Source organism: Gekko japonicus, unplaced genomic scaffold (assembly GCF_001447785.1).
Source record: "Gekko japonicus isolate JY-2015 unplaced genomic scaffold, Gekko_japonicus_V1.1 scaffold632, whole genome shotgun sequence".
Lineage (NCBI taxonomy): Eukaryota > Metazoa > Chordata > Lepidosauria > Squamata > Gekkonidae > Gekko > Gekko japonicus.
The window spans coordinates 170,226-181,470 of record NW_015172025.1 but is presented as its reverse complement, the minus strand read 5'-3'; the positions used below and the strand labels follow the sequence as shown (position 1 = coordinate 181,470).

The 11,245-nt window shown below is 46.2% G+C and overlaps 1 protein-coding gene across 1 annotated transcript in view; it reads left to right on the top strand.

The window, feature by feature from the left end:
- CREB3L3 (cAMP responsive element binding protein 3-like 3) overlaps nt 1–4,547 on the top strand; it is a 38,702-nt gene extending 34,155 nt beyond the window's left edge. Inside the window, exons 9-10 of the mRNA XM_015420539.1 lie at nt 648–744; nt 4,117–4,547. Of these exons, the coding sequence (XP_015276025.1) occupies nt 648–744; nt 4,117–4,481 (462 nt within the window). The 3' untranslated portion in view covers nt 4,482–4,547. The remainder of the gene's footprint in view (nt 1–647; nt 745–4,116) is intronic.
- Nucleotides 4,548–11,245: the final 6,698 nt, after the last annotated feature.

The following is an 11,245-nucleotide window of genomic DNA, read 5'->3' as shown; positions in this document are numbered from 1 at the left end:
TGTAACGGCTGGGGAAAAATACCACCAAACTGCTAAGAGAAGAACAAGAGAAATTTAAAGAGAGATTTTAAAGAGAAATTATAGAAACTGATATAAGATTTGTGGATGTATAAAGAGCTAGCAAATCCCCACACTTTTCTACGATCTCAATTTTTCTCTCCATCAGGAGGGGGACAGGAGGCCCATTATAATTAGTGGGGTGAAATGGTAGAGCCGACCTGGAAATTTAATAAAGACTAAAAGTGCTTGCTATGTCCATAATTGACTATTGATGGTTTTAAAACTGACTCCCCCCCCCAGTTAGACCAGTTAGGACTGACTTTGGGAAGGAGCGTGAAGTAGACCAAAGGGCAGCGACGATACAAGGCTGTTCCCAGTTGGCCCCAAACCCTCACTCTGCTGTAGAAAAAGCCCAACAGGAACTCATTAGCACAATAGGCCACACCCAACCGCAGAAACTCATTAGCATATTAGGCCACACCCCAACAGTGCAGCTCATTAGCCTATTAACCCACACCCCCATGTTACCAGAAGTGTGGTCATCCAGCCACACTTGTGCAAGATTGTAGCTTTTTAAAAATATGCTTAGCAAAAACTTGCCAGAAGGAAGCCGTCTGACTCCACTCTCTTTCTGGTCTGGTTCTCAGGTCCTCCTGCTCTCCTTTGCCCTGATTGTCTTCCCATCCATCAGCCCTTTTGCCCGCAACAAAGGCGAGATGGAAGGCGACTTCATCCCTGTGAGAGGTGAGCACAGAGCCGAGTGCAGAAGCCAGTGAGAGGCTACAGAAGGCCTGAAATTGCCTTGGGGACCCTGGAAACCAGTGGCTGACTGGGGGGGGGGGGGAGCTGACTATTGGTTATAGTGAATGAGATTTTCCAAATTCTTATTTTCATCTCTTGTAAATTCCCGTTCCTTTAGGGGGAAGAGTTTGTTCCACACATGTTTTGCTTCCTCTGGTGGTAGGTTCGATATCACAGAGGTTTATGTCTAGCATATTAAAATTAAAAACCGCTAAGTCTCCAGGTCCTGATGGCGTACACCCGAGAGTTCTTAAGGAACTGAGACATGAGATTGTTGACCTACTAACCCATATATGTGACCCATCACTAAATTCAGCCGCTGTACCAGAAGACTGGAGAGTAGCAAATGTGACACCAATTTTTAGAATGGGATCTAGAGGGGAACCAGAAAATTACAGGCCAGTCAGCCTTACGCCTGTCCCAGGCAAATTAGTAGGAACTGCAATCAAAGATAGAATTGTTAGGCACATAGAGGGACAAAGCCTGCTGAGGGGAAACCAGCATGGCTTCTGCAGAGGGAAGTCCTGCCTCACCAACCTTTGGAGTTCTCTGAGAAAGTGAATGAGCATGTAGACAATGGTGACCCGGCAGACATTGTGTACCTGGACTTTCAAAAGGCTTCTGACAGGGTCCTGAGTAAACTTAGCAGTCATGGTATAGGAGGACGGGTTCTCTCATGGGTTAAAAACTGGCTAAATGACAAGAAGCAAAGACTAGGAATCTATGAACAGTTCTCACAATGGAGGGAAATAAGCAGTTGGGGTCCCACAAGGATCAGTACTGGGCTTGGTACAATTTAATTTATTAATCAGTGATCTGGAACTAGTGGCTAAGTTTGCAGATGACAAAAAACTATTCAGGATGGTGAAAACCAAGGTTGATTGTGAAGAGCTCCAAGACAAACTGGGTGACTGGGTGACAATGTGGCAAATGAAGTTCCGTGTTCGTTAGTGTAAGGTGATGCACACTGGGACAAAAAATCCCAACTTCAGCTAATGGGGTCTGAACTTGCTGAGTCTGAGAGGGAAAAGGATCTTGGCGTCGTAGTGAATAGCTCAATGGAAGTGTCAACCATGTGTGCTGCAGCGGTGAAAAGGGCAAACTCTATATAAGGGATTATTAGGAAAGGGATTGAGAACAAAATGGCCGATATTGTCATGCCCCTGTGTAGATCTATGGTGCTGCCTCATTTGGAATACTGTGTACAGTTCTGGTCACCAGATCTCAAATAGAGCACCGCAGAGCTGGGAAAAGTAGAGAGGAGGGCGACCAAGATGATGAGGGGGTTGGAGCGCCTTCCCTGTGAGGAAAGGCTGGAGAGCCTGTGGGACTTCTCCGTTGAGAAGAGAGGCAATTAAGGGAGGGAACATGACAGGGGTTTATAAAATTATGCATGGGGTGGAGAGAGTTGACAAAGAAATTTCTCTCCCTCTCCCAAAATACTAGAACTCGAGGGGCATTCAATGAAACCAGTGGGCAGGAGGTTCAGGATGGACAAAAGGAAATACTTCTTTACACAGAGAGTGATTGAAATGTGGGATTCGCTGCCAGAGGATGTAGTGATGGCCACAGGAATAAACCGCTTTAGAGGGGGATTAGATAGATTCATGGATCATAAGTCTATCAATGGCTACTAGCCATGGTGACTGAGGGGAACCTCTACATTCAAAGGCACTAAACCCTCTGAATCCCAGAGCCAGGAGGCAACAGGCCTCTATGCCCTGTCGCTGGCCCTTCAGAGGAACTGGTTGGCCACTGTACGAGACAGGATGCTGGACTAGATGGACCACTGGTCTGATCCAGCAGGGCTCTTCTGGTGTTCTTATAGTTCCCTGCAGATTTAAACTGCAGGTTTTTATGCTGGACATAAACTGGTGTGGTATTGAATTGACCACTAGAGGGAGCAAAACATGAGCAGAACAGCCACACCCAGCCCCAGAGAACCAGGAATGTAGAAGCAAGGAAAATGAGACTGCAGAAAAGCCCAGAGATCAAATGCATCATCCCCATTCCCCTGTGTGCAATGAGAACAATAGTGCTGATGGGCATAGCTGCCTTTCAGTGGGAGAGCTGGCAACCTAGTTGGCGGTGGGACCTTCCATAGTCCTCATTTATTTATTTAATTTGTACCCCACAAGGAGCTGCGGTGGCTCAAGTGGTTAAGACGCTGACCTGCAGGCTGTGAAAGGTCGGTAGTTCAGCAGTTCGAGACCCGGGTGCCGCATGATGGAGTGAGCTCCCGTCTCTAGTTCCAGCTCCTGCCAACCTAGCAGTTCGAAAGCAAGAAATTGCAAGTAGATAAATAGGTACCACTTCAGTGGGAAGGTAACAGCGTTCCGTGCACCTTGGTATTTAGTCATGCCGGCCACATGACCACGGAAACGTCTTCGGACAGCGCTGGCTCTTCGGCTTTGAAACGGAGATGAGCACCGCAACCCTAGAGTCGGATTCGACTGGCTTTCGAGCAAGGGGACCTTTACCTTTTTACCCCACACCAAATCAAATGAAATCAAATACCTTTAATGGCATATCAATAATATACATGGTGTGATAAAATATGAGCAAAGAGGCGTTACAGAGACAGCAAAATAAGGCAGATCATTTATTTATTTATTTATTTTTATTTAATTTTTGTTTTTTAGACCGCTCAACCCCCGAAAGGGCTCATACAGAAAGCTTGTATCTATCTTTAACCGCTTCAGCCAAAAACCTGGCAACCAGAGCTGTCATGTCCAGATTTGGGTCATTTAACAGACACTGGATTATTCTGTAATTATTAACACAATGTTTAGAGTATAGTGGAGAGGAAAGGAGTTTCTTATGTGAACCTGCATGCAATTGACAAGCCAAGATAATGCGATGGATTGAATCTATCGATTTTAGAGGACAGATACATTGCCTTTCATGGAAAGGGAAGTACCCCACACCATCTCCCCCCAGGGGTGGCTTACAACATTTAAAATACAATAAATACAGTTACAATATAAATAAATGAATGCAATGAATGGAGCAATGAAACATCAACTCAACAATAAATTACCCAAAGAGATTAAAAACGACCAGTCAGCTCCCAAGTCCATAATGTTAACTGTGCTGCACGAAACAAAGCAGTCTTACATGCCCTAAGGGATGCTGGGAGATCTTGCAGGGCACGAATTCCCCCGGGGAGCTGATTCCAGAGAGAAGGGGGCAACCACTGAAAATGCCCTTGTGCTGGTGGTTGACAAAGTGGGCAATTCACGGACCCCCGTGAACGCTCGGCCCTGCCTGATGGTAATGCTGGCCACACCTTGTACGTTTCTCCTTCCTCCCCAGTTTTTTCCAGGTCCCTCCACAACGATGCTTCCTCCAGAGTTGTCTCCTCCCTGGCCAGAGATGTCAATCTTCGTGCCAAAGAGCCAGAGAAACCTCTGTGGACTGAATATGCCAACGAAGGACAGAGCAGGCAGGAGAAAGAAACCCTTGGCAGTTTCATCAGAAGCCATGTGCTCTCCAGGCCTCACAAGGCAGACGAGGCGGCCTTGAAGAACGGCACGGAGTCCTTCTCAGAGGGGGCACACCTGGACTTGGAAGGACTTGGGCATGACAACCACATCCATGGGCACGGCGTGGCATCAGTGGCATGGACAGAGCCCATTCAGCCCAGCAAGAGGGTCCTGGAACAGGCTGAAGAGCTGTGACTGTCCCCTCCTGCTGCCTCCCTCTGTATGGCATTCTGGGACTTAATAGGGGTGGTGGTAGGGATGCTTGGGCGCATGCAAAGGAAACTGCTCCTCTCCCTCTGAGCAAGGAGGAAAAGGCTTGGGTAGGAGGCTGTGGTATGTAAGAGAGAAATGACGTCATGAGAGCTTCCCTCTTCTCTTTTGGGCCCCTCAGTGGTAGGCCCCAGAGCAAGCGAGACACGTGAGTTCTTTTCTCTTAGATTTCTTCCCATCTTCTGTTTTTAAGACATGGGGAGTGCTCCCTGGAGGCTGGTAGTGGGATAAGGGGACCTGTCGTGAGGGAGTCAGTCAAAGTCAGAACCAAAGCAGAAAACCATTTTAGCGCTTGCCATTGAGATGGGGAACAGCTACATAAGGCACAGAGATCCTACCCTCTGCCTTCCGAAGTCTTACTCTGCTACTCTCTCTGGCCAATTTGGTGTAGTGGTTAAGTGTGTGGACTCTAATCTGAGAGAACTGGGTTTGATTTCTCCTCCACATGCAGCTACTGGTGTGACCTTGGGTCAGTCACAAGTTCTTTCAGAGCTGTTCTCTCAAGAGCAGTCCTCGAGAGAGCTCTCTCAGCCCCGCTTACCCCACAGGGTGTCTGTCGTGGGAAGGGGAAGGGAAAGGAGACTGTAGGCCGCTCTGAGACTCCGAATAGAGGGCGGAGTATAAATCCATTCTCTTCTTCTCTCTTCTTCTTATGCTGGTATTGTTCATTACTTTCCCAGCATATTTCTGTATGTTCTGAGGACTAGAATTTTTAAAAAAATATAAAAGCAGAGTGTGGCATGCTTGCTATTTGGGGAGACTGTTTTTCCTTTAAACTACCCTTGGTGTATATAAACTTGGACGTTTTCTGCTGCCACCAGGAATTAAAAATTCCAATTCTCTCTCTTCCGGTAGTATGACCCAGGGTCTGGGCACTTCAGAGGACTATGTGGCCCTGAGGAAGTATTGTACGGATTTCTGGGATATGTTTAAACCAAATTTGATTTATTGAATAAAGAACAAAATAAGATGCTGGTTATTTTGAACTGTTTCTGGAAAAAGGAACTTGTAAATATAACTGGCAAGGTGTCACACACAGTCTCTCTGACACCAAAGTTCCACGCTTGACAGGCTGCTCCCTCTCATATATGTAGCCACACTGGCTAAGCGCTTTGTCTTAGGCACATAAGATAAACCACATAAGATAAACCAGATGAGATCAGTTTCCCTGGAGAAAATGCCTGCTTTGGAGGGTGGGCTCTGTGTCATTAAAGCCAGCTTGGTGTAGTGGTTAAGAGCAGCGAACTCTGATCTGGAAAACTGGGTTGGATTCCCCACTCCTCCTCCACATGAAGTCAGCTGGGTGACCTTGGGTCAGTCACAAGTTCTCTCAGAGCTCTCTCAGCCCTACCTACCTCACAAGGTGTCTGTTGTGGGGAGAAGAAGGGAAGGAGATTGTAAGCTGCTCTGAGACTCCTTTGGGTAGTGTAGGGTATAAAACCAACTCCCCTTCGTCTTGCTTATTCGTCTTCTTCATCTTCCCCTCTCTCCCCAAACCTCTCCAAGGTCCACCCTCAAATCCCCAGGAACCTCCCAATTCAGAGCTGGCAATCCTGCTTGTGAAGACCCTCCATATATCCGGCCTTGCCCCCCTCTCTGGAGTTAGGTGTGTGCATATCAGCAAATAGAAAGCTGAGACCGGTGTGTTTTCGTAATATAAAACGAGTGGTGGGAAGCAGCGTACTGAGACATAGAAAGAAGCCAGGCTCTTGTGGCACCTTAAAGATGAACAGCTTAAAAGGGACACAATTCTCCATTTTGTTTTTATTAATAAATGAATGTGGCTGCCCCAGGACACAGGTCTGAGTCTTCGTCTTCACTGCCTTAAAATGCCAGTCGCTAAATGTAGCATGCGTGTTTTAAAATTACCAGTTATTTGGGTTTTAGAAGTAAATGTTTGAATACACAAACCCTCTGAGTTGGTCAATTCAGTTTCTACACCCAGGCCTGCACCTGAGGAGTAAACTGCTCCTCCTGTCAGCCATTTATAGGGTGCGTTCAGACGGGCCGTTTAGTTTGCTTTCGGCACGCTTCAGTAACGGATTTTATATCCATGTTCACACACCCAACATCTATGCACCGTCCCCAGCTGTCGCTTTCCGGCTCAAACCCCCTTTAAAACGGAGTATTTTGTTACCAGGTCCCCAAGTGGTGTTTTCCTGATTCTCTGGCTCTAGCCACACTTTTCTGACGTCTGAATGCTCCTGCGGTGTCGAGTCACTTCCAGTTTAAACCCCCTCCCCGCTTGAAAGCTGCCCGAGGCTTCCGTTTTTCGCCCACCATTTTTTAAATGCATTGGTGGTGTGCGCATAGGTGGAGCTCTGCCACCGCGTTTAGAAAACCGACATTTAAACGGTCACTTTTTTAGCGTTTAGATGAGTTTGGGATCTCACGGAGGCCATTTCGGGTCAAACATTTAAAAGGAAGTCTTTTGTTGGAGGGGTTGGATTGATTCGCCCTGGTGGTTCTGCGCATGCGCCATGATAGTTTCCTCCCTTCTATGGATGCGCAAACTGAGGAAATAAAAAAACCCGCCGACACACGCTCCCGCGCGTCAGTAGTGTAGACGCCAGGGAGCGACGTGACTACGTGGTGAGGCGGGATAAGGAAGGTAAGTGTGATCGCGATTATCCAGATCGAATATAATCCGGTTAGAACCGGAGCAGTCCGTCTGACCGCACTCCTAGTGTATACCCAAGGGATGATGAGGGAATAATCTGGTTCACATTTTGTGAACTAAGAAGCACTGATGGACACAAATGAGAGATTTATCTCCCTCTTACTAATATGTAAATCCTCAGAGTAAGTGGGAAGAAGCAGTGAGAGAACCAATCTGGCCACGGGGCCTTCTAATAAAGGCCTGGTCTCTCTACACTGAGGAGGGAGATCATGCTGAGGGAAGGCTGTGAGGGAGGACATTATGGCCCTTCTCTGTTGCAGTGTCAGTTAGTTGCCAGTCCCAAAGGCCTGTTCAGGTGTAAAAAGGAGCATACAGTCCTTAGAAAACACAGTTAAAAGTTGGGTGGCGTCCTGAAAATTTAGAATACAGAGCACTACTAAGAGAGTGTGCCTCTACTTTTTCAGGTGGTTGTACTTTCGAGCTTAAAACAAAGTAGTCAACTCTACTTCAAGAGCAGTAAAATTTTGCTACTTGTAAAAATTATGCACATATTTTCTTTAAAAGTGTCCCCTCTCAATTTCTTTTGGCTCTTTAGTCCAGCCCTGTTTCCTGTTGTCGAGGCTGACCCTGCCTTGGTGTGGTAACATAACTACGCTGCACCTCAGTTTGTTCTCAGAAACTCCCTAAGTAACACACACAGGCTGCGGCCACACACACAAAATAATCCTCTTTCAATCCACTTTCCAACTGGATTTTGCCAGTTCACACGGTAAAATCCAATTGGAAAGTGCAGTGAAAGTGGATTGAAAGTGGATTATTTTGTGTGTGTGACCGCAGCCACAATAAAGCAAAACAGAGCTTTATTGCAGAAATTTAGGGAAAAGGTTTAAAAGCAAGGCATATAGTTCAGTGACAGTAAAAATGCACAGAGAAATAAGAAAGCTAACTAACTACCTGTTACTGGAGTCCTGACACAGTGCAGTTGGTTCTTCAAGCAACGAGTCCTAGAGCATAATACAGATGTTTTCTTGGCAGATTTGTTGTACGCACAGTTTATGAAACACTTTATACTCTGCCACTGACTAACAGGTTTGACTTGGTGGGTGCGCTTAGCACTTCCACGGTTCATATGTTAAGTGCCATTTATGATTCTAACATCATGAATGTATTCAGGTATTAACTTTGGTTCATTTGTGACTGTTGTTTGGATGCATGCTGGGAAGGTAAAATGCTGAAAGAACAAAATGTTAACTTGCTATTTTTGCTGAGGCTTATGGCCTTGGTAGGCCAGCTATAACTGCGCATGTCTCTCGCTAAACGAAGAACAATGGCACCTTGTAAACCATATCAGCTATATAGATACTTTTAGAATTTTACAGTCTAAGAGAAACAAACACTTATTGTTCAGCTAAAAGAAAAAACTTTACTTGGGAAAGCCCAGCCTAAAAGGTTTTTTGCCAATCAGAGACCTGTTAGGTCAGAGTGCTGATGTTTGATGGAACCAATAATTATGATTTATTTTTAAGTGTCATCTCTCCTTATATATAATTGAATAGTGGGTGCCAAAGTTCTAATTCTAAAATGCACTCCCTTAGTGTATGGCTGATGGCACTGCTCCTCAGCATATATCGCCACCAATCAGAAGGCAAAGCCCGGGTCCCGCCCACACCACAACTGCTGCGACAACCTGGTCTTTTGCATATGGAAGCTGATTGGACTTCAGTCCATTCCACACCTCAAACTCCCCCCCCCCGCAAGGCAGTTGGGATTTTCAGTTGCATAACATACCTCATAGGGGAGAGGAGAATGGGTAACAATGGTTACCACTCTCCAGGTGAGGGCTACAGATAACTCAAACATACAAATGCTCTTCAGGTAGCAGAGATCAGTCCCTCTGGAGAAAACAGTGGACTCTGTCATTAAACCCTGCTGAGGTCGCCACAGGAAACTGACACTGTTTGCCCAAAGCCAGAGCACTCTCCCAGAGCCTCTTTCTAGATCTCGTTGTATTTATTTCTGCAACGGGCATTATTTCTAGTATGGAGTATAAAACCCTATGTCTCCCATTCTAACCTCTGGGAGAGCTGTGGGATCCAAAATCTTGTTGAACCCATGCTTTCCTCCTTTATTATTAATAAAGTTCTAGATCTGGTTCTACTCTACAGGATCGTGCCGAGTGTTTTCTCAAATTGGGCTGGGGAAACACACCATAGATGGGATTTCTGTCTTTCAGTATGGAGGCACAGAAAGGGTAAAAGCTATTGGGATATTTGGTTAATAGAGCAGAGTTTTGCCCAGTCATAGAAGCGTGATACTGAGTGCAGTAAATAAATCTCCCCAGAAGTATTTTGCAAAAAAAGATGACTTACATTTATTCAAGTAGATCCAGTTCACATTCAGGTTGCAGTCGAGAGGGGAGAGCGAAGCCAAATCTAAAGAGCACTTTCCTTCTCACAAGTGCCTAGCTTGCCCGGCATCATGCGTGTGGGAGTATGAGGGCATTCTCTCTACAGGAGAGACCTGCAGAGACATATGTCTCCATGGAAGGCCATGTACATGTGGCGAGAATGAGAGGACAAAGTACACACAGAGAGAAAGGAGGGGTCCAGAGGGCAGCTCCCAGGTTAAGACAAAGAGCGGCATCCCATCCAAGGAGATAACACCCATACACAATTAGAGTGATGTGGCACCCCTTAATGTCCAGGCGTGCGGACTCGCTCACTCCATCAAAAGTAGAGAGAAAGAGATAATATCTCCTTTCACTAATGACTTTTATAGAAAACTGCAGGCCATAGCCTCCTGACCTTCTCAACCAATCACTGGACAGCGTCCAAGGAGTCTTCCAGGTAAGAGCGAATGCCCTCTTCCCATTACCAGATCCACAGCTGAACTGAGTGAGCCTCATTAACAGGCCAGGATGGACGACCTTGCCTAATATCTGCTAGTGTGGGAGGTGGCCAACACCTGCAGTAAATCAAACAAATGTGTAGAACAGGGGAACTGTGTAGCTTCAGCTGGAACAGACTAGAAGATTAATCTAATGTGGTCTCTGTCTTGACAAATGGCTATGAAAGTCCAACCAGTTGGTGGTGCTGTTACACTTCTTAGTGCCTAACTAGGTTCTATATTGTCTCTTGCAGTTGTTTGACATACTATGGGGGGGTGACTTACTGAACAATTTTGATCATTGCTAGATGCTGTACAGATGGATCACTTGCAAACTTTTCATGAAGGTGGTTGTCTTAAACAAGTGTTAACAGTATCCCCAGCAGAAAAGAAAGAGAACAGTGATATACTACCGTGTTTCCCTGAAAATAAGACACTGTCTTATATTTATTTTTTCTCAAGAAGATACACTGGGGATTATACCACAAATGCATAGAAATCCTGCTAGGGCTTATTTTTGGGGTAGGTCTTATTTTCGGGGAAACAGGGTACATACAGGTGCTGGGAACCAGGGACTGTCAGTGGTAAATAGAGGTAGTTAACATGCAAGATATCGATTTCCTCCCTCATTGAATCATGGCAAGTTTTTGAATTTTTCTTTCTGTGGAATTTTGCCTTAGTACACACATGTGAATAGTCAGGGTGGCTGCATCAGACTGTTTAGAATGTTCTCAGAATCAAGAAAAAATAAAATATACTGCAAAGGTGGACATGATTTGCTACATTAACCCCTGGATACATTTCTAGTTTCCAAGCTACTACATTTCAAACGATTGACTATAGGCTGGACTATCATGATGAGTTCCTAAATATTAGATTCTGTGATTAGGGTTGCCAACTCACTTTTTGCCGGGAGTGGGGGGTTCCCGGCTGCCGTCCTTTTCGTGTGCACGCGCGCCCCACGTGCGTCACCCAGAAGTGACGTCACACGCTGGGGGCGGGGCGACACCATTTGAGGGGAAAACAAAGTTTTCCCCTCAAATGGTGTTGCCCCGCCCCCAGTGTGTGACGTCACTTCCCGGTGACGCACGCGCGGGGGTGGGTTTTCCCCCGGGCCCCGATTCCGTGGGAGCGGGAATCGGGGCTCGAAACCGGGGGGAATTCCGCCCCCCGGGGGGATTTG